Source organism: Gavia stellata, chromosome 6 (assembly GCF_030936135.1).
Source record: "Gavia stellata isolate bGavSte3 chromosome 6, bGavSte3.hap2, whole genome shotgun sequence".
NCBI classification, from domain to species: domain Eukaryota; kingdom Metazoa; phylum Chordata; class Aves; order Gaviiformes; family Gaviidae; genus Gavia; species Gavia stellata.
Window position 1 is genome coordinate 54,297,881 of NC_082599.1, and position 23,115 is coordinate 54,320,995.

The following is a 23,115-nucleotide window of genomic DNA, read 5'->3' on the forward strand; positions in this document are numbered from 1 at the left end:
GTAGCCTGATGTGGCTTACAGTTATAACCATATTTAGCCAATGATTCTGATTAATTTTTAATCATCCTTATAAGAACATTTTACATACTTGAAAACTATCATGTCCCTCCTCAACCTTGGCTTTCTTTTTCCCTTAGAAGAAACAAAAAGCAAAATTGTTTCAATCTTTGTATTTTTTGTGCTCTTCTCTGACCTGTATTCAATTTATCTACATTTTTCTTAAATTCTGTTACACTGTAATTTCAACCAAATCTTTCTCATGAAGAATAGAAAGAAATAAATATATCTCCTCATTAAAGTCGTATGACTACATCCCAAAGTTGGAATTCGCCTTTAACAGGATCATATTGCTGACTTTTATTCAGTTACTGGTCCACTATAACCCCCAGGAGTCTCTCCTACAGCAACAGTGCTTAAGGAATTATTTCTCAGTTTTCACTTTGTCTGATTCTTATTTGCTAGAGTCCTTTGCGCTTATCTCAACTGAACATCATCATACTGACCTCACATCCTTCCTCTAATTTATCAAGATCAGAGTTATTGCTCTTTCACTGTGCTTGAAACTACTGCTAGCTTGTTGCAAAACCACAATTTTAGCATTCATGCTCCATATTCCATCACTGAAGCCATTAAAGAAAATAATGAACAAAACCAGACCCAGCAGAGACCATGGCATACCTCTAACATACACTCTTGGATTAACTACAAATACTGATAACTATTTTCTGAAGGTATCTTTCAAATAGTTGCACACTTAAAGATAATCATCAGCTTTTCAATGTGGCTTCAGGCAATTTCTCTAGATTTCAGGGTACACCATCCTGAACGTATTAAATACAGCTTCTAGAAATCCAGCTTACCGTTATAGTGCTGCAATGCCAGAAGGGTCCTAGGCACTTTTAAACAAATTTTAAAAAGTTGGTTGCTATAGAAAAAGGAGTTTGCAATTAAGAAAAAGAATGGGCTTCAGAAAAAGTGGCATTGAGCAAGATCCTCAAGCTAATGACAGCTACACTACTGAACAATTACAGGACCATCTTTGGCTTAGCTTGGAGCTTAAACATCCTGAAGAACTTTGCCCTACATTAACATCCAATATTTAACCATAGATCCTCAGATACAAATTCAGTTCTCACCATCTCCTTCACCATGTATAGTTCTGCCTCATTCTGCTCTACCTATTCCTGTTCCCTCCCCTTTAAGGACTGGGAGAAGGCATTCCTCTGTTTTGTAGGCATTATTAAAAAGCTCTTTACTCAACAGCATATATTTATTTTGTATACTGTTTTCCCTTTATAAGACATCATTCTCAGTTTCTTTCTAGTGTAGACTGAACAGGTATTTTTAGTTGGAATCAAGAGTGAGGCAAATTTCTTGATTATCCCCACTAACTGCACTGTTTTCACACTGAGGACTGGTCTTGGGCACATGAATTTGTTTCTTTTAAGTGAATCTAACAGGGCAGATGAGTCCCAGAAACGCACTTAAATCACTCCAACTGCTAATGGAGGATCAGTACATCAGACAGGAACAGAGTTAGTTCAAACCCCCTCTGAAACACATAGATGATCGAAGTCATATTGCCAGCCTCAATTACTTCCCCCTGCAGATCTGCTTCTAACAGACCACACTACTTGCCAATGTAGAGATAGCCACAGAAAACCCAAACAGCTGACAAGACAAACATGTTTAAAAAGCCTCAGTATAATCTTTATTCTCCCAAGAAAGCTCGCAGTTTTCTCCAGCCTGTCCAAAGACAAACACCCACGGTTTCAAAGCATACAGCACATCCTGCTAGAGAATAACTACTTAAGTACTATGCTATTCTAAGCATTTGGCAGAAGTATTTATCTCTAATGAGCCTATCCTGTATTGAAGATGAAGTTTCTTATGTTTAAGCTCTTCCATACTTTTCCAAAAACCATATTCTCTCAACAGTAAATGAGTAAATGCATAAATGTACAGACCCTTTTATCCAGAATTCAGGCTGAACTCTTAGTGAAAATAATAAAGGTGTATTAGGTTTTATAATTTTTAAATTATACCTTCTTGTGACACTCTGAAGTGTTAGCCTAATTAGGCCATAATTTTGATTCTTAATTAGGTGATTTGCTATTCAAAAGGACTACACACTGGAGTCAGCCATTTTGAGAGTAAAATGATTTATTTTGGAATCTGTATTTGGATTACAGATTTTAATTCTTTTTAATGTAAATCATGGCCAAAGGGCGTTTCAAGTATAGCTAAAACAGTTTATGTTGGGTGGGACATTGCTATAGTAGGTCTCAAACAGCTCCTTACAGGTACTTAAATTTTCACTATTCATGTGAAACGGTAATCCTGGTCCCACATATCATCAATACATGGCCAACAGCCCAAAGTCAAATATCTTATGTTTTGTTTGGAATGTACTGTTTCCTTGTATTATTTTTATTTGAGAGCTAGTATAACTGTCTACCGGTACCACAATGGTAAAAATTATTCTAGTGTGTATCACTCATGCCTTCTTGGTGTTATTTGGGCCTCATGTAATAAAAAACAGTAGGTTTAAATTTTTTTTTTAATTTTAGTCTTTATATATGCAACATGGAGAGCATGACCAGACCACTTTCCCAAGATTCTTCATCAAGAGCAAGATTTCTTCTAATTTGTTTACAATTTTTAAAAACTTTACTCTTTTCCTAACAGAATTAATCATTACCAAATTGAATAGTCTCCAGTCTCAGTAACACTAGTCAATTGAACAGGCAGAAGTGAATTTCCATATTAAATCAATTCACCTTACTAGCTTAGGAGGAAAAAGATGAACTGCAGCTATTTACACCTTTTCAAAATTCTTAGAAGGAAAAACAATGCCTATAAAATCTTTTCAAAGTTCAGCAAATGAAAATACCCTTAACATGCATTTTAGTCTTGAACAGAAATACTAACAAAAAATTGTAAAACTAATTTCACGTTCATTCTGGCTCACTTCTTCACTTCACATGATTATCAGTCTACTTCCAGATACGGGCATAGTGTAACACTAAAGAAAAATTATATATATAGTTTCTACCATTGCACAGTCTACAGCTGTTTTACTGAATCATTTAAAGCAGCACATGCAAAGGAGGGCTGTACGTAGTAATAACAAGGACTTCTGAGTTGCTGAAACACTGCACAGGCCATTCAGATATTAAACAGTAATAAAATTATTCTTTGTAATGTAAGACAACAAAATACAGAAAATCAAGATACTGCCCTAACACAACTCCAAACTTGACCAAAAACAACACCCATGAAGACAAAATAATAAACTCCCAATTTTAAGCATGAAGTGTGCATGCAATACATACTTTTCCCTACAGATGTAAAGACTGCTGTAGGTGAAGGAGATCACTGAGGCCCAAGACCATAATGATATTATGTGGTCTAGGAGACTATGAAGCTGAACGAACATCCAACCCAAACCCAGAGCAAGAAGCTGGGAAGAAACCCCTGTTTTTAAGTCAGCAAGAGTATCTGATGTTTATTAAGAGACTGCCTGGCTCGCTAGAGAAAAAAGGCAGAAGGAAAGTGTCTTGCAGCAGTACAAAGATGCTAGCCTTCACACTCTACAGAAAAGGTGTGGCTTTGCTCCCACTGTTGCTAAAAAGCAGGAATATAGAAAAGGATATGAACAAAATTTCTTTAAAATAATCACAGTTCCATGACATTCATTTAAATTGTTGTGCAACACTGAAATCTTCTCTACTTTCCTCTTCCAAATGAGAAATATTATTCAACACCTACTTAAATTAGTTTCATCTTTAATTTCATGCTTTCTGTGAGATCACGCAGCCAACTAGCACTTTTTAAAGTTGCAGGTTTTTTATTCAGTGTTATCACTACTTCATATAACTAGCCATATGCATATGCCATAAAGCATATAATTTCTCTATCAAGAAAGTAGGACTTTTCACTCCTCACTTTTCCATCACGTTAGAAATGCACACATGTATACATTCAATTGAAAAGTTCAAAGAAATAAGTGATAAGGCTTTTAGAGCATAAAGATGGCCATCTGAGGTTCATTTGCTGCATTACTGTGCATATGCTGTAAGAGCAGCAATAAGTGATCAAATTGAGCTAAGACTTAGATTTAAAATTATCTTATTACCTAACTCATTCTGCTTGTCAGCAACACTGCCAGTGTTTGATCTACACAACCAGTGAAAGACAAACTGCTAAGACAATCAAATGGGCCTAATTTTAATAGACAAATACATATTTTTAATTATGAACATACACTTCATGTCTTACCTGGCATGACAGCAGCTTGCTGAGTGGCTGAGTCTGTACTTAAGGAAAGGCGACCACCTTTGGCCAATCTATCACAGAAGAGGGTGATGTTCTTCTTCAGTCTGCTAGTATCTTTGGGCATGCACAACTGGCTGCTGAGAGTCAGGGCCTGTTCCTTAGAGCTCTTTGACAAACAAGTTCTTAACAAGTAAGAAATGGCAGCATCCACAGTTTCTTCCCAACCCTGGATTAAAGAAAAGGAAATTAAATAAAATTAGGTGAGCTGTAATATGATATAGCATATTAAAAACAAAGTACAAATCAAGGACTAAAAATTTTCAAATGATACGGATACATAAAATATAATTTGGGGGTTAATGAGTGTCACGAACACCCAGTTCTTCAGCTTGTACAAGCAAAAACTTGCCCAGCAAGCCTGAAAAAACCAAATGTCCCAATATTGACAGAGAAATATAATTTCAATAATAATATGTACAGTATGTGACATAACAATTAAATTCAGTAATTGTATTAATAACTGAAAACTAGAAGTTCCTGGATGTGACATTTAGAATTAAGAACTGAATTGAAATGTAAATACAAACATAATATGTAGTATACAACATTATGCTGAAGATATGTCAAGACCAGGAAAAAAAAAAGGTACCCAATTATATGATGTTTGGAATCACTGTCTAAGATTCTGACAATATGCCAATAGCACAGACCACCACGACTGCAACACAAAGCTGCAGATATTCAGTATCCATATATTAGACCAATTAACTTTCAGTTATGATACCCACAGCATTAGCACAGGTGTGTCAGTGCTCTTATGAACTGGGACTTCGATTTCTAACAGCATAGTGCGAAGCTGTAAACATTCATGAGAAGACCGGCTTAGTTATCAGTTCAGTTAAAACAAGCAGGTATCTCTAGAAAAGCTTTCATGAGGAAAAGCTATATTCAGTGGAATATTCAGCATACATGCTTCCACAAAATAAAGTGGTTACTCCTGCAAATAACACTCAGTAAAAGCAAGTAAGTTCCTTTTCATTAGGCACCTTGAAACGCACCTTTAAAAGTTAGGTTCAAGTTTGTAATATGTCCTACGGTTTTCAGCAACAGAAACAAATCAAAGACATTCCTTCAAGTAAGAATCCTGGATAGCAGAAGTCTTATTATCTGTGACAAGGTTATTAGGTTAATGTGTAAAATCTAATATATGACATCTACCTCATTTATACAGTGTGCAATGCAGAACTGACTCTTCTTGATGCATTCTGTAATCTTAAATTACACTCTATGATGAGACCATGTGATTAACCCAAAGTGTTTATAATTAATGAACCTGCAAGTTAGCCACAAAGCCTGCTCATGTCTTTTCATTACAATCTTACGGAGCTTGGACAGAGTTAGCAGCTAATATGAAGGGCTTTGTGGTCTGCTAACTTCAGGACCCATAACATCTCTCAGTATTCAGCTACCTGTAAGCAAGTTTTATTATATGTGCTGCCTACATGTGCAGGGAAGTAATATTCAATCACTGCAGTACTAGTGTCTGCTCTCTCAACACTCTTGATTGGTTGGGACTTATTTTGGCAATAGTCTTTATTGACTTTAGAAGTTTTGAGGCTACGGTCTGGAACCCCCCAGGCTCTACCTGCTGCTAAGCTAGCAGAAGGTAACACCAAGGTAGCTCTTTACATGGTGATTACTCAGGCAGAACAAAAAGAAAACTCAAGTATCCAGTTGTAGTTAATACAACCCCAGAGTCTTCAGTTTTTAAACAACTTCTTATGATGCATTTTACTTGATCAAAAATGCTCAGCTGAACAGCAAAATCACCTACCTATCCAAATTTCCATGACTGGGTAAGTGTAACATCACTAGTCCCAATTTTAAAGAATGATGGTGTCAACCCTGTCGGAGTCCACTGTCAAGCAAATAAGGTTTGTGAATTTCTTTTAGTAGATACATATGGCTTTTGTGAAGGCTAGGGTACTACTTTCAACACTTAGAGAAGCAAACGCCACCCTTCCTGACCTTGTTACTTCCCAAGAACAGGTCCAGGACAGATGCTTACTAGTGGGCAAGTACATCAGTGAAACCAGAGTCATACGCACTTCATTCTGGTCCAAACATACACTATTCTTAAGAGTGTCCTGAAAACATGCTGAAAATGTAAAAACATTTACATTTTGCAGAGGAACAGGATCAACTAGTGGTGTTTTCTTAGTCAACATTTGCCTTGCCTGAACAGAACGGAACAATGACACATTAACCTACTGTATTATCTGGATTTCCCCCCAGTAAAACATATGAATTAGAAAAATCATGCCAGTCAATCAATGCTGTGCGAGCTTAACATTTTTCAAAATATTCTAGAAAGAGTCCATTGGAGTCTAATCCATCCACTGACCTGTGATGGTAACAGGAAATAATCCATTCTGCAGCCAGTTTAAAGAGGTTAATGAGCTGGTAAATGCTGTCTACATTCCCACATACTGGGCAATGAAACTTAATATGTACAAAGCATCAAAAACAGTCAAGTCAGGCACTCTTAATTATACTACAAATCATGAAAAATAAGACAACAAACATAAGAATCTTGATTTTCACTAAAAGACAAAGAAACACGTAATTAACTGGTGTCAGCATACAGTAGCTGAGAAGCTAGACAATATATCCCTCCAAGTAAGTTATAAAAATGCAGGCAAAAGGAGCATTTAAATAAGGAGACTGAAATACAAGCTAACGGAAGTCAGGAAATTAAAAGTGGCTAGTATTCTGTACTTGGCTCACACAGGTATATTTTACTTTGTACCATAGCCTTAACATTTTCCAACCCTTGTTCTTGTATTTAATTTCCATGTAAAACTGGTTTCTCAGTAGACCATAAAACTATCTTCTCCAATTCAAGGACTGTTGATCTAGTAAGTCCAGTCAAATCCAAAACAGCCTTTATGATTAGTGAAAGAGTATGCAAAAGCTACCTCTACCTGAAAAAAAAAATCCTGATGGAAATCTGTTGAGGTGATTTTATACAACTAAGAACTAATGGCCGCAAATAAGACTGCATTTGTCAGCAATTTTTATTGGTGCAAGGGGAGAATTGGAGGAAGAAGAAAAATTCTTCACCCCTTACGTGTTAAAAAAGCTAAAAGATGTTTGAAAATGAAAGTGGTCTAAGTCTATAGCCCACATTGAAGAACGATTCTACAGCCATAGTTGTAATATTCACTAATAGCTTTCTCTACAGTATTCTGCATATTTGAGGTCTGAAAGGAACACCTTCAACAGAAGTGTGATACCAGTAATCCATCAGCTTATGACAAGCAAGCATTGCCGTAACTGCCACAACAAATGTGAGTCAAGACACAGAAAGAGGTACTATTAAATCACACAAATTCTTCATATTGACTGTATAACCTGAAATAGATACAAAAAATACTTAATTCATCAATTTAACTTTTTCATTGGTAAAAGCTTGGCTTCATATTTCGCATGTATACATTATTACTTTTCTCTTGTAGGTAATAGATAGAGATTGGCACTTTCTTTTAACCAAATCATATACACTGCCAGAGTCTGAAGACCAAATGTAGATTTGTGATACCAGCAGGACTAAGACTGTATCAGTACACATCACTTATATTCCCTATATATTTAAGAATTTCTGGCAGATACAGTGGTTTTTGTTCATGTTTCCCCTCAGAACAGGGGTGAACTGCTTCCAACATGGGCAAGTTCTACTAAATATGAGAGACTCAAGTAGATAATACAGCACTTTCTGTCACACCACTTTGAACAAAAAAACCAAGTTAGGATATTTTACCTATAAGTTTTACCACGTGCACCTTTTATGAAAAATAAAAAGCATTAGTTGCTTTTTAACTGAAACTCTTCAACAAGTTTTACCAAATTTTAAGCTGTATTTAAGCAGATAATGAATAAACCAGAAGTCTACCTTTCTCCATATTGTTTAATATCAGACTTTGTTAAAATTTATTCTGAGACATTGAGGGTTTTGACACACAAACCACTGATTTAGCTAATGGCAAACACACATCTAGACAGCCAAGCCTCATCTCACTTAACTGACGAACTCTATACATAGATTGATTTGGCTGATCATTGAGAAACAGTGGGCAGTCAAATCTATGATTTGCAAGGATACCGTATATGACTATCTTAAACATATAAAGAGTGAATAAAACCAAGGTAAAGATTTTCAAAAATATTATCAAGCCTTCTGAAATTATGGCACCACTAATATTCATCAAGTTTTACCTGAACCAGATTATAGCAACCAGTCATACAGCTATGTAGCTTTGTAGAAACAGCTTGATAAGTACTTTTTCTTAAATCCGTATTCTGAAAAGTTAAAAATTATTATTACATTGAGTATTTATATTTACAAAAGGCTTTTGCCAGAGCAATCTTCATGAGCTAGATTTTGTCCTGTAAGAAAAACCCTGTAATAGATCTAAATAATACGTAGATTTACTTTCAGATAGTTCTCAGGCTTTAAAAAGAACACACACACAAGTACAAAAAAGGTGCAACTGGGAGACAGAAAGGACCCTTGGGATGTGTTGAGAATGAATGCTCAGATTTTCTGACACAGCATTTCCTTTCCTTTAGTATTCTGCAATTGTCATAAATTCACATAATGCACTAGAACTTAAATCCTACAAAGGCTCTGAACAGAAAATGCTCAAGACACATGTAGACCAAAGCACGGAAACTGAACAGGCGGGGGTTTTTGTGAAGTTTGAAACTTTAACTCATTCATTACATTGCATCATAACACAAGTACAAATATCATTTATATTTATAATTTTAAACCAGACAACCCAAATGACTTTTCCTCTATTTTAATATAGATAACCATGGAAACTCAATTTTGCCAAGGTGTTAGTCTTCCAATGTTTTTATTGTCTGGATATAAGAGGTGAGCAAAAGGTTCTCTTTGAATGTAAACCCTAGTTCGCTTTGTGATGCTTAATATAACAGAAGTATATAATAAGTCAGCAGAATTAACTATTGTACCACCCAAACTGATGGAAAAATCCTTGTTATATGAAAGCAAAACAAAAGACAACAAAGTAAACGTGTAAATGCCAACCCCATAAAAGACATTATTTAGCTTGGAGATTATACCTACAAGGTTTGAAAAGATACAAAAGTTAATGAGTTAATGATTTAGTCTGCAAGAGAAAGAAACATTGTTCTAAATTCTACAAGATTTTTTAATAGGGAAATGCTTAGAGAACCATAAAAACAGAAGATTGTTTTGACTGTAGTTGAGAGGTGAATGTTGTCTCCTGAAAGCACGCTTATACCCAGTACACAGGACTGAAGTAGCTGAAATCTTTGCCATGCCTTTGACTCTGGTTAAAGAGCTCCAAGTAGAACTGTTTGCCCAAAAGTCTAACAAAGACTTTCAGAACCAATCCCATTCTTATACTAGGTAACACAGAAGAGCAGGAACTTCTCAATAAATACTTGCTAATGATATAAGCCCACTGAGACACAGTATTATTCTAAAATGGTTAGATGCTTTCATAGCTGTTTCTCCATTAGGCCATTGATTTTTGCTTCAATTAAATCCCCCAGTTCCTTTTAGCAAGCCAGGTGAAGTGGCTTGTGACCAGATCACCAGCAAAAAAAATCTTTAACATTTCACAAGACCCCCGAAAGCACGAAAAAGTATAATTAAAATAGCTACTTCAATCCATTGTTATGATTATTTCTCATGATATTATGTATATCCCTAAACTGCAAGAATATTGACACCTATTCCGGACCAGAATCTAGAGGTAAAAAAAGTAGCTCTAAGCAATCACTGCCATCAGCTGCACTCCATCCTAATAACATCTGCTGCACTGCACCTAGAACACCTCAACACACCATGCTTGAATGTTTTGGGGGTTTTGGGTTTTTTTTCTTTTTCATAAAAATGCCCAGTAAGCTACATCAACACAGGATAACAATTTGGTTTATTGTCCAAATAATCAGAGAACATACAGAAGAATGTGTTAAAGTAAATTGAAAGACAAAAATATTTAATTGAAAGGTAGATAGTCACAGATGGACAGTTCATGTCAGTGGGATTACAAGTCTCTTGTACTTCGCAAGAGATGCTAATAATTCTCTGATAAGAACCTTCCCTAAATAGGCTTAAGACATTTGGAGGCAACCTTTTAAGCTACATGACTTCATTGCTGCCCAAGAAACAAGTCACTTTGCCCACAGAAAGCTTCTATTTCTAATTTATTTTATAAAATGAGATGAGAAGACTTAATTTCACTCAAATGCTAACTATGGTTACTGGAATTTTTAAGCAACAAAAAAGGCTCTGTTAAAAAAATGTAACAAAATGCTCTATGCAGATAACAGCAAAACAAGGGAAATACGTCATAGGTGCCTACAGAAACCTGTACGAGTGGTGTTTGCTGATAAATCTCTTCATAAGCACAATAAAATTCTTTCAAAACCCTTCACATAAAATGTCTTAGACCGGAAACTGCATCATCTTTGTGAGAAGATTAGATTAAAATAAATGATAGTACTACTTAGGGCACAGTTGCTCCAACCTGGAGGTAGCCTGGACAGGGTTTCTGGGTGGAGGAACAGTGCTTTATAGGGAGCAGACCTGGAGATGTGAGCAGAAAGAAGTGGCTCCTGTAAAAGCTCAGAAGTATCGTAGGGCTGAGGACATTCCAGGGAAAGGATGGGGTGGACAACATGGAAAGGGGGAAAAACAAAGTGAGTGTTGGGAGGTAAGTTTGAGAACAACTGATTTATGGAATTAACAGAACTCAGGGATTGTGGCAAATGTAGTTAGAGAGCTACAAATTAATACTATTTGTCTTAAGTGTAAATAAACCATTCTAATAGCACATCAGTCAAACTTGAACAAGGTTGTTGCTAAGTTGTGTTCATGAGCCAGACAGATATTTGATTCAGTATCTTAAATCTCTCTTAAAAAGCCTGAATTTACTTTGGAAGACTTTATCTTTATTAATATTATTCCTAAGGCAACAGGCATTTTTCAAGCTGCCCAAGTCATTTATCCTGGAGTGATAGCCAAGACAGTTCTGAAAGAATTAAAATGCAATGTGAAACATACTGCAAAAACTATGCAAAATTCATGCGAGCCAAATTATGGGAATTCTTACAGCTGTTAACTCAGGAATTTGCCTGGCTATATCTTATTTCTTTATTTTAGTCACAATAATGGTTTCATCAGCTCTCAAAAATGCTAGAATACTTGGACGCTCACCTTACTGAATAACAACCTTGGCATTTATGCTTATCCAAACCACCAAAGAGGAGGCTTCTATATCTGAAAGTGTTCTATATACTAATTCACAAGAAACATCAGCCACATGTCTCTCAACACATTGCTTTTACAGCAATTAAAAAGAATTATCTTAGTGTTACACATACAAACCTGTACTCCACTAAGCCAGGGCTACTGAACTGGTAGTCTCCAACACAGGCACAGACCATTAGCAAATTTTGCTGGGATTTCACTGTGCTACCAGTCATCCTAACCCACATTCTTCAAGCATGTTCTGTTTCTAACTGACTTATTTGTCTCGAACAGGAGATAACAGCGACAGCAGCCATGAAGATGCCATGCAACATTTGCCTATTCTGCCAGAAAGGGAGCTGACAAACTTTCCTTGTGAGTGTCCCTGAAAAATTACTGCTAAAGATTAATTGATAAGGCATTTAGGAGACCTTTTGAACAGAGTCTGAATAAAATGAAAGAAAAAGACAAGCAAATAGACTCTATATCGATATAGCACTCAAAAAATGCAGTAAAATATTACTGAAGTCTTAATATATTAAACTTTAAACAGTCTCAAGAGATAGTACATTTTTTAAGATGCACATGACTTGGTTGAAGAGTTATCCTTGTAACAATATAAAAACAGTTTTCTTCAACATAGTGCATTAAAAACACCAGTCACAGATTACTCTAGAATCTTCTACAATTCGCTTTTAAAAAAAAAAGTAAAAACCAAACCACAAAAAACCCAAAACCTCCACATGTATAAGTAACAAAAACCTACCAATGGAATACCGAAAAAGCAGAGAAATGGTAAAATCCTATGGACTACAGGAATTTAAGTCTGATGAAAATCCAGACAAATGACTCAAACTTAAATATGTACCAAATCTATTAAATGCCTAAGAGGGACATTTGTGGTGAGCACACAATAGAAAAAGCACCAACTGAATTTCTTACACTAGTCCTGCACTCTCTAATCATATCTTCTTTTAAATCAATTATTATGTATAACATCCATAATATTAACTGCTCTGATTTTTTTTTCTATTGGCATTTAAAGTCATTCAATTCTAACAGGAATTTGCAGACTGATGAAAGCAATAGCAAAGTGAGGATATAGCTGAATATCCAAAACAAAATTAATAAGATACATCGTTCTAGAAGAACAGTTCAAAACAGTAGATGAATCCACCTCATTTTAATTCAAGGAAAGAATTTTACGCAGAAAAACATCCTTATTTGTGAGACAGTACTCTGAAGTCTTAACCTATTGTCAAGAGCTACATTATAGAAATCATAGACATTTAAATCTTATTAAGGATTTAGACTTAGCAAACTGACCTACTCCAAACAAATTACAATTTACTTAAAACAGAAGGGATAAAAGACAAATGCAAAAACCAAGGAAGTACAAGGTAAACATCCTGATGACATATTACGGTCAGAGTTATCTCCTGAACAATCAAGCTCTGTAGGGATCCTGATACAACAGATATTTAAGATAAAAAAGATTAAAGAGTCTATGAACAACAACAAATAGAAGAGTACAGAAAGGAATCAAGACTTATACAGGAAACTGTATGAGATCTTTTTACAATATTTATTGAACTACTCTGAGTACAGCACAACAGGTCTGTGCAGAGCTATTTAACAAAAACTACTCACGCTAGCAACTATTTTCAAGCTACTTCAGAGCATCTAATTCAAATATTAGTATCTCCCATTTTGAGGTAGTAGATTGCAAATATCAGCTTTAGAAAAAATCCTTTGTAAATAAGTTGTTTTTTTTAAAAAAGTCTGTCACAGATACACTTGTCATTTCTGCACAGCTGTTCAGTGACAATAGAAACAGCAACTTTATCCGTTCAGTGTAGAAATACTTATTTAGTAGAAACTCCAGCAGCGTAAACAACTCTCTACAAGAACTTCTCAATTTGAGTCCTGCTTGGTAAAAGTATATTGATATCCTATGGCAACTTCACCCGAGAGAAATCTGTACAACAGATTCTTTCCTGAAAAGTACACTTGCCATTTAAAAGTTTGTTCTTTCTCTGGTATGTTTGTCCTTTGAAGCACAATTCACAAACCACTGAACACTTCTGCACTAAGTATAAGACTAGTTTTTGGAAGATTCTATTCTATGGACATTTAACTTTAAATCAAGATTCGACAAAACCTCCCTCTGTAACATCTTAGGGTATGGAAGGAGAGCTGAAAATGCATATGGCTTAGAAATCAAAATAGTGTTTTTAAAACTATTTTATAGAATATGCAGTATTTGTCTTCTAGGAATGGTGCTCCTAAACTAATACTTTACCAAGGATCTTCTGGAAAATTCACAATGTAGAAGAGTAGTATTAAAGCAGTGGGTGTTTCAGGAATCTAGCAAATCAAGCATTACTGAACAAAGGTTCTGAAAGCTGTGTTCCATTACGATGACCACCTCTATCAGTCAAGATTTTAATATATTTTTCAAATCCAATTCAGAAGAAAGTCCTGCTCACAGAAACAAATTATGGTTATTAGCAGTTGTAGGCTTCGGTGTGTTAATGAAGCAACTGATAACACGATTAGAGAATGTATCACCTGTAAGAAAGCAGAACTCCTCCAGGTGGAGATCATAGTCATAATATTTCTGCAGCTAACTCCTCCATGCTTTGGGGTTTAGTAATTTGCTCTCTGGAAAGTGCATGCTTCACCCAAAACATGATATATCAGGATGACTACAGATGGTGGTTTTATTAGCCCTCCATTAAAATTTAATTAATCTCTGATTATTGTAGCCAAATTTCCACAAGGGCTGCATCCTTTAGGTTCGGATTTTCTTCACTTGCACAGAAAGACTTTCAAAATTAGTGTAGAATTAGACTAGAATTAGACCAGTAGTTTTCTTCTTGACGAGTAGTGTACCTATATTGCCCAACTCCTCTTTTAAATTGTCTCATATCTCAAAATTAGAGCAACACAGAGTTCGTTCTAACACCTGTTTTTTATTATTTTATTTCTGGACAACAGTGAAAATTATGAAGATCTTTAAGGCAGAGTGGGTGAGAGGCAGAGAAGAGGGTGTGTTTTTCAACAGATAAATTCTAACTATCTAATTGTACAGTTACTCCTCTAGCAATGCTTATTTGTTGTAATATAAATACAACCTGTCTGGAATTGTGAAAGTTCACACACATCATGGGTTTCTGTAGAAACCATTCCTGAATTTGAGGGTTTTTTGTCATCTTAATTTTCTTTTTAACTTGACTTCTTACAACCATTGATCCCTTTCTAGGAACTGATGAAAGAAACTCTTGTACGCACTACATGAATGGAGTGGTTTGGCTTCTTTGTTGCCAGCTTCAGAGATCTTTTGTTTTGCTTTTTAGCACTGAAATCATCTAACACTTCATCTTTCTTTTCCTCAAGAACTTTTCACCAGTTAGTTAAGAAAACTGAGGTGCTGTTTGAGTTTTGCAGAGGCTGTCAAAGCTGTCTGCAGGCATGCAAACACATCAGCAGTCATGCATCTTGCTGAAGAATGCTATACATCTAACAACAGGTCTGCCATGAGGTCTGTAACTTCAACAAGGTTCAGCAAGGTAATTTTTGATATGGGGAAGACGAATCAGACCTCGTTATACATCATCTGGAGAAAAAAGTAGAGAAAACATATGCTAAAAAAAGCTTCTTGAGACTTCTCACTGCATCTCAGCCCATATTTTATTCTCATCTCAGTGATACACTTGGAGAGGAACTTTTCTTCTCTTACTACAATATCCTTTATTAGGTTACCAATATAAGATGCTATGAAAGCCTGACAAATGAGTTTGTGTTTCCAAAAGCTGTGAAATATGGAACCACACCCACTCAAATATTTTAGCTCTGAAAAAAAAAATCAGAACTTGGCAAAAAGTTTGTTTCCTATTTAAATTCTCACAGTACTTTAGATCTACTCACCACTAACTTTAAACTCAGCTCTGTTGCTTCAAATTGTGGAATTTTTATTCTCCCAAAATGCACAGGTGAGGGCAACGAAAATAATGTCAAACTGGACTTGCATGTTTACTTGGATAGCCCATTTTCAAGCTTATGCTAGAATTATTGGGTTTTTTCCTTGAAACAGTAGCTTGGGCAAAGATCATTAACTCCTCCATTGTTTGTACAGCCTTGTCTTATGACCTTGTTTTACTTTTGAAGCATCAAAACCACATTTTGGCTATACCAAACTCTCACTTCATTGAAAAAGCCAGGAGAAGATGGCAGAAATAAATTATGCAATCTTTATGTTCCTTTAATTTGAACTGGCCTGTCCTAATGTAAAGTGAGTCTATCACCACTTGTGCAGATGTGAGAGAATACTGGTATGTCATTCTTAATCTAGGAATTAAGACAAAGCATCTTACCATTAATTAAAAGGAAAAGCTTCCATCTGAAAAAAATGGCTACTCTGAAAATCATGGTAAAAAAGCCAGCGAGATTTTTTTTCTGGGATCTTTCAACAAGGTGAAAGATTCACATGACATCTTCTAACACTACCCAGCAATATCTTTGTAAATTCCAGTAGGCAGATTATACAAGAACACAATGTGTGAACAATAGATATAGGTTATCTCATAATGACCAAAAAATGCTATATTATGATTGCAATTTAGAACCAAGAACAACCATCAACAAATTCAGAACCAAAAGCAGTAATACCACAACTGGTTTGGTTCTGCTCCTGCCCCTGCCCCTTCCCCTTCCCCTCCCACCCCCCACCCAACCCCCCCAAGAACAGAGATTGGATCGTTTGGTGATTAGATCTTGATATACCCTCTCAGAAACATTTCTGACTGTCAGAGGGAATTTAGCTGCATATAATTAAGTCATATGTTCAATATAAATAGAGAGCTTCATAAAATTATTGGGAATATCTCTATCTTATTTTTTCAGAAAATGCCATGATGTATGGTTGACTTTTTTTAATCAGATACTAACATAGCATTACAGTGTTTAGAATAAAAGTATCACAGCTTTGAACTGATAGGAGACAATCAGAAAATAAAACGAACAGTAAATATGCAACTTTTAAGTCTATAAACCCTGTCCTATTATGGAATATAAAGGCCATACACTAATGAGGCTGAAGCTGGTAAGTTTTTTCAGTATATAAGTAATTTCAGTGGAATTTTACAATCAATCATAAATCACATTACATTTCTAAAACACCAGTACAATACTTTTCAATACACCGCAAGAGCCTGCAGATCTTTCAATTAGGACACAATATCAAGGGAACTCTCCACTGACAATCACCTTCTTTAAAAGAAACAACCCAAAAGAAAGAGTCACTGATTATGTACACTGAGTGTGAAGACCTTTTGGTGAACAACATTGCCGTAATCACTGTAATGCATCACTCTTGTCATTAAGCAGTTTAGATGACAACTGATCTGAACTCCCGGTACGCAGCACATATTCAGCAACTACTACTACACTAAAATATTTTAGCTTCTCTTTGTACCTGAACTAGATAGATTACACTACCCTAACAAAGAGAAAGTTTAGAGGTCCCCATCACAATATTACACAGAGAAAGATGTCTGATAACAGAAGCTTATTTAATCTATCAAATAAAGGGTATGTCTTTTGGGACAACTGCAATACTTTGTAGGATATTTAAGTTAGTTTTAAAGGAGGTACTATACACTGGAGGCAAACTAATCACAGCAGAACACAGTTCTGCCTTGACTGATTTACACCAAGAAGTAAGATCTCTGAGTAGGCTTCTGCTCACAACAGAGACAGCACACTGAAGATTAACTTCAGTATCTCTAATACTGGCAGAATAAATAAGGTGATAGTTCAAGTTAAACATAAAACTAATTCTCCAAACTTTTAAAAAATACATCTAACAGATACGTCAGATTCTCCATTAGCATAAGGTTTATACCAAGGCTGAATGCTTTTTCTGAGCTTGGGAACAAGACAAGAATACAAAGATTCTTTCTGTCCTTAGAACTTTTACAATTCATAATGCATATCACAACCTGTTTCTGCATAATTTTGTTTAAATTAATTTTATGCCATCTGGAAGAAAAAGAGAAAGCTTTCTTTTATGAAAAGCAGTACTATTACCAACCACCAGAAGCGGACCTTTTAAAAAAATAAAAATCTTATGTCTCCTTCTTACCAGCCACTGCAAAAACTGCAAATGACAAAAAAATTTGAAAATACAATTGGGCATAGCTTCTTCTGCTAGTCCTTTGCAGTGGGAAGCATCAGATAAAGATACATGACAGATTTTCATTAAAACATGGAAGGTTTAAAGCAGACCACACTAAGCCTTTCTTTCTCAGACCAACAAAACATTGGCATTTTTCCATTCTACTCACAGAATTCACTGTGAAGAATCACATTAATTCAGCTACAGATGAAGATCACTAGATAGTGGTGTAACCTGCCTCCAACTTGCTGTGTTTGCCATAACCCACTGTCGTATCAGTAAATAAAATTAACTGCAGGAAGAGAATGAGTCACAAACATTTAAAGGAACTATGATAGTGCTTAAAGTAGTGGTGAAACCACCACCTCACCCTTCAAATTCACTCTTTCCCCCAAATTACTTAACACAAACATTTGATCGTTCATTTCTAGAAATTGTAAAATTGATAAGTAATCCATCAGTTTGAAACCTTGCTTTTAAGGGATCACAAATAAAAGTAAAGTAGCAATGGTTATGCATCAATTTGCAGTAACAGTGGCTTTACAACCACGTGTCCTTCTCTCCACCTACTCTAGTTGTCTCTGGTGTATTCTGTTCCTCTTGAAAGCAGGCTAGGAGGCAGAGCACTGAGCAAGAGAGTTTAACTTCCATATCAAAACATAAAATCAAAGAAGGCTGGTACTTGAGCCATGGTCTTACTTCTCTTATTCTCCAGCTGGGTCACATACACATGTCTGAGCAAAGGACACTGACAGGATCCAGGCACCACTACTCCATTTTTAACCTCTCTTCCTCATACTGGACCTTCCCTCCCCAGGGAAGAGTGGGAATCTCATTCCCTCACCTTCATCTTTCCCCCACTTGACAATCTTATGCTGCCCTGAACCAAAACTAAACTTCAGACTGAGGCTGACCTTGTTTTACTGAAAAATTATGTCTTTTACCAGGAAAAGCTTAAAGCTCCTTCCTTTTGGTGATTAAACATTTAAAACCCACTAGCTTTTTTTCCATTTCTACTGGACTTAGATGCTTGACTGTATCCAAAGAGTCTTTCTGAATGGTTCTGTTGCATGGACTTGATTTGAATAGGAGAAAGACTTGTTTATTAGTTTTGATTTTTGAAAAAAGATAGTCAGCATCCATCATCTAATGTAAAGTATTTTTCCCAGCTGGAAAAAAGGCAACAAATTTCATGTGCTTCTCCCTCCAAAGCTACTTATTTTCAGCTGTATTATCCGTCTTGTTTCTAGAAAGAAGGGGGGGGGGGGGGGGGGGGCACGGGAAATGTATCTGCTATAAACTTGCCTGTTCACAGAAATAAAGAATACAACTGTATGGAAAACTGGTTCCAAGTTACCAGTTGTCACTGCCCACTGCCTTCTGGTGGTTTTGGGTTTTTTGTTGGTTTGTTGGGTTTGGGGATTTTCTGGTTTTGTTTAAGAAATTTTAAAAGTATTTACAAAAATACCAAAGATAATTTGTACCAGCCTATGACAAACCATAAAATATAAAATATTTCAGCCTATTTTAAAATATTTCAGTCTGTTACACAGTTGGAGCTTTGCCTTTAAGAATAGTTAAAACGACAAGCAGAGTCTAGAAAATATAAGACAAAAAATGAATTCCAGATGTATTTTACTGTGATTAAGACCTAGGTTGGATTATACTTTAACTAATTACAAGAATTAGTGAAAAAGGACAACTTCCAATAAATTTTAAGAATTATAGCTCATAAAAATTACTCCCGCTAAAGATGTAATTATTAGCTCAAAGCTTCAACAGTACTAAACACTGATGGAAAAATTCAACAAAAAGTTGGCTAATGTCAGTCTTGACAGAATTAAGCCTCCTGGAATTACAGAAATAACCTTATCTTTAATCCTGAGAACTTTCACTCAATAAAGGATTCTTTCCACCAGAGGGTATTTTCTGTGTTACTCAAGAACTCTACAGTAAAACCCAACCTGCTATCACGCATAAAACCTAGCAGGCTATCTAGTCGTTCCCAAGTGACTGATCTTTTGGTTTTTTGGTGATGTACATTCAGATCATCTTCTTACAGAAAGCACAGACACTTTTGATAGAAACACCTATGACTCTTCCACTAGGCACTTCATGATTTTCTTCTGACACCATCTCTTTTTCATCATTACCTTAAAGTATATTTTTCTACTTTATCTACTCAACACTAAAGTAGTAACTTTATAGTCACTAACTTAAGTTAATTACACTAGATCATAGAGTCACTTAAAAATATGCATTTCACCCTCAGGCATTTTTTTTCTTCCAAATTACAACTTCAATAAGAAACTAAGATCGAATACAGACATTTACTTGGTTAGTACGATTCCAAACATAAATAAAAGGAGATGAAAACATACTTCCTCGATGCCAGTTTATAGCTGTTACTATTAACTACAGTATCACAAATGTGACTATAACAAGAAAGGGATGATCCTGAGCAATGAAGAACCTGTATGTCATTATTTGGTAACATCATGAGAACTATGAAAATATTTATTCTTCAGTAAAGTTACTATTGATGGCTATACTGCTGAGGTCCCTCCATCAGTCCTAAAGTTAGAATGTTAGTATTGACAGACATTTTTTTCCCTAATATCTTAAAGAAAGCATTAAGAGCTTAAATGATCAGACATATGAGCCATCAGTCAAACCAGACACCATGCAACCATTATATCAAAACTATCCCGTGTAGCACGAATCTTTTGAACCCTTTAAATTAGCCTGGACAAATTCCCTCCTTTTCCAAAAGGATTTCCTATTGTAAACATATGTTTTATCACAAACTCTGCATTTTTCAAACATCTTTTTCCATCCAGATAACTCAGCTTGGTAAAGTATAATCGCTGAAAAACATCCGTTAAGATGTTCCTTGCTTTTTTCATTTTTCAGACTTTATGGTACTTCAAATTGTTGTCACTCCCTGTTATAAGCTAATAACAAATATGCTAGTCTTGCAGAACAGTCACAGACTCTCCTGAAAAAAGTGAATTGCATAATAAAATCTGATATATTGTTAACATTATTACAGCGATCATGGATTCTTTTGTCTCCAAAAGCACTCTAAAATAGTTTTCTACCATGTATTTCAACAGATAGCAAAACATAGGACTCAAACCCAGTATATATTTTAAAGTATAGTTTGCATGGAGCTGTAACACTATGCTCTGAAATACTGACAATATATACTTCTGTATTTTGAGTATGGGTTCAGTTTTAGTCCCACAGTAACAAAGCACACTGGGACAAAACTGCACCTAACTTCCATGTGAGTAAGATTAACTTTTATACAGTTTTGGCATCACTTTAATGGTTTCATTTTTTTATCCCACTGGTCAAAAGCAGAGACCTGAGAGATCTCATTCAATCCCTGATGTTATACTTCTCAGATTGTGCAGAATTCATGAAAAAAAATCACTGAAAAAGGGGAATGTCCTTGTATTTCCAATACTAAACAAGAGCAACCCTTTTAGTCAGTTCAATCAAAGCAATACTTCTAGGTGCTAGTTGGAAGTTTACTGCTGGAAGTAAAATGTGATGCCAAATATCTGTTATTCCCAGAAAATATGCAAGTTCGCAGTATTAATTCCATTATATCTTTGTAGACAAGAAAAAACAAATTTTACGCGTTCTTACACAAAAGTTTGCAGCACCAGAAACCATTGAGCAGTCTGAGAAAAACTGGTGACAATAGGAACACAAAACCACCAGTTTTGTATTTGCTAAGTATCTAACTGGAGTGATTGCCAGGTCTAGAAAACAAGATGCAATCTGTTCTAAATGGAATGGCATGTATGAGAATAATGTTGATGTTATGGTCAGAGAAGCATTTCTTTTTACGGTAACATTATATTCTAAACATTTCCCTTTTATTAAAAAAACACTTCACAGTTTAATGCTCACAAGGCGAAAAATGTTCTGAAGATGTAGACTGCATCCAAACTGTCTTCTAACACATTCCCTCCAAATAAAAATACAACAAACTGTTGTGCAGAATTGTTTGAAGAGTAAATAAAAATTCTTCAGAGTACTTTCTTTCACCAGTGTTCCACTCAACTGCTTGCAAAGAAACCTGAACGCTAGCTAGGAGCTTCTGTCTGTAAATATCATTGGTATGTCAGAAGATTTCCCCCCTTCCCTGTCTAAACTTCTCCTTAAATTACATTCAGATTTCTGTGGTACCATAACAACTTCAATATGGCACGTATTTCAGTATTTTTGTAAAGGTTTCATTTCCATTTCCACCTCCAGTTATTGTTGGTTTACATTTTTCATCCTGGCTGCTCTGCAGGATGTACATCCTTACAATATTTATGTGAGGTCTTACAGCTTTAACATGAAATATTGTTAACTATTATATCAAAACCACATCGAGATATATACTGAATTGATATCCAGTATTATAGGATACGCAACAGATTTCACCATGTCTTATTAAAACACGTGTCAAAGCAATGCAATTCCTGATGGCAAAATAAAAGTGAGGCATGCAGAAAATGGTTGGTTTAGCTTTTATGAGATTCATATGAACTTTCTTTAAATTCCATTCATGGGAATGCATACTCCTCAGTTCTGCAGCTTGATTTTTCAAGTTTAAATGAGGAAAAAAATCCAAAACAAATCTCAACAAAACTGTTTTGCTTTGCCTGCTATGGGTCAATATAATGTAAAATGCCAAATCACTTTTTCCCCCCGCAGGCGGAAATTGCAGATGATCCTAGATTCACTTGGAACCCAGCACAAGCTTTCTAAATGGCCACAAACTATTCTAAGTATTCTGGGTATGTACCAAAATCCGGATTCACTGTACATTGCAAAAACCCTGTGCAGAGCATGAAAATTAAAATTAATGTGTACTTAGATAATTCTTTTTTTTTATTCTATAGAAGTCATTTGTGAAAGGTTACGCAGTATACTTTATAGTTCAGATACCTAAAAGAAACTGTTGCGAAATATTAATGTCAGAGTTTATTTCTCTTCTACTGTGGCACAATATCTAAGCATTTTATTCTAGAACCCAGAAAAAAGGCTGGACTTGAAACTAACTGGAGATCAACTCTAGTCGTTTTAAGTTTAGAAGATTCCTTAATTCAACTAAAGCAGTGTTTAGCTGGGGACCTTAGGCGAGGATAGAACACAGCATTATTTTTCTTTACAGACCATTCTCCAAATTTTGCACACGATCTCACATACTCACAGGCACTAAATTGGAGCAGAATTTGCAAGATATCTACACAATGCAGGACTATCTAGAGCATGGTTTGGAGAATACAGTACATAATCTATTCACAGTATTTTCTTTGTATAACTTTCATCCATTATATAAACCAAT

The 23,115-nt window shown here is 35.5% G+C and overlaps 1 protein-coding gene across 1 annotated transcript in view; it reads right to left on the bottom strand.

The window, feature by feature from the left end:
- The window catches only part of BBS9 (Bardet-Biedl syndrome 9), a 301,703-nt gene that overhangs the window by 144,375 nt on the left and 134,213 nt on the right, over positions 1 to 23,115 (bottom strand). The window contains exon 21 of the mRNA XM_059819084.1: positions 4,282 to 4,504. Coding sequence (XP_059675067.1) covers positions 4,282 to 4,504 — 223 coding nt within the window. The remainder of the gene's footprint in view (positions 1 to 4,281; positions 4,505 to 23,115) is intronic.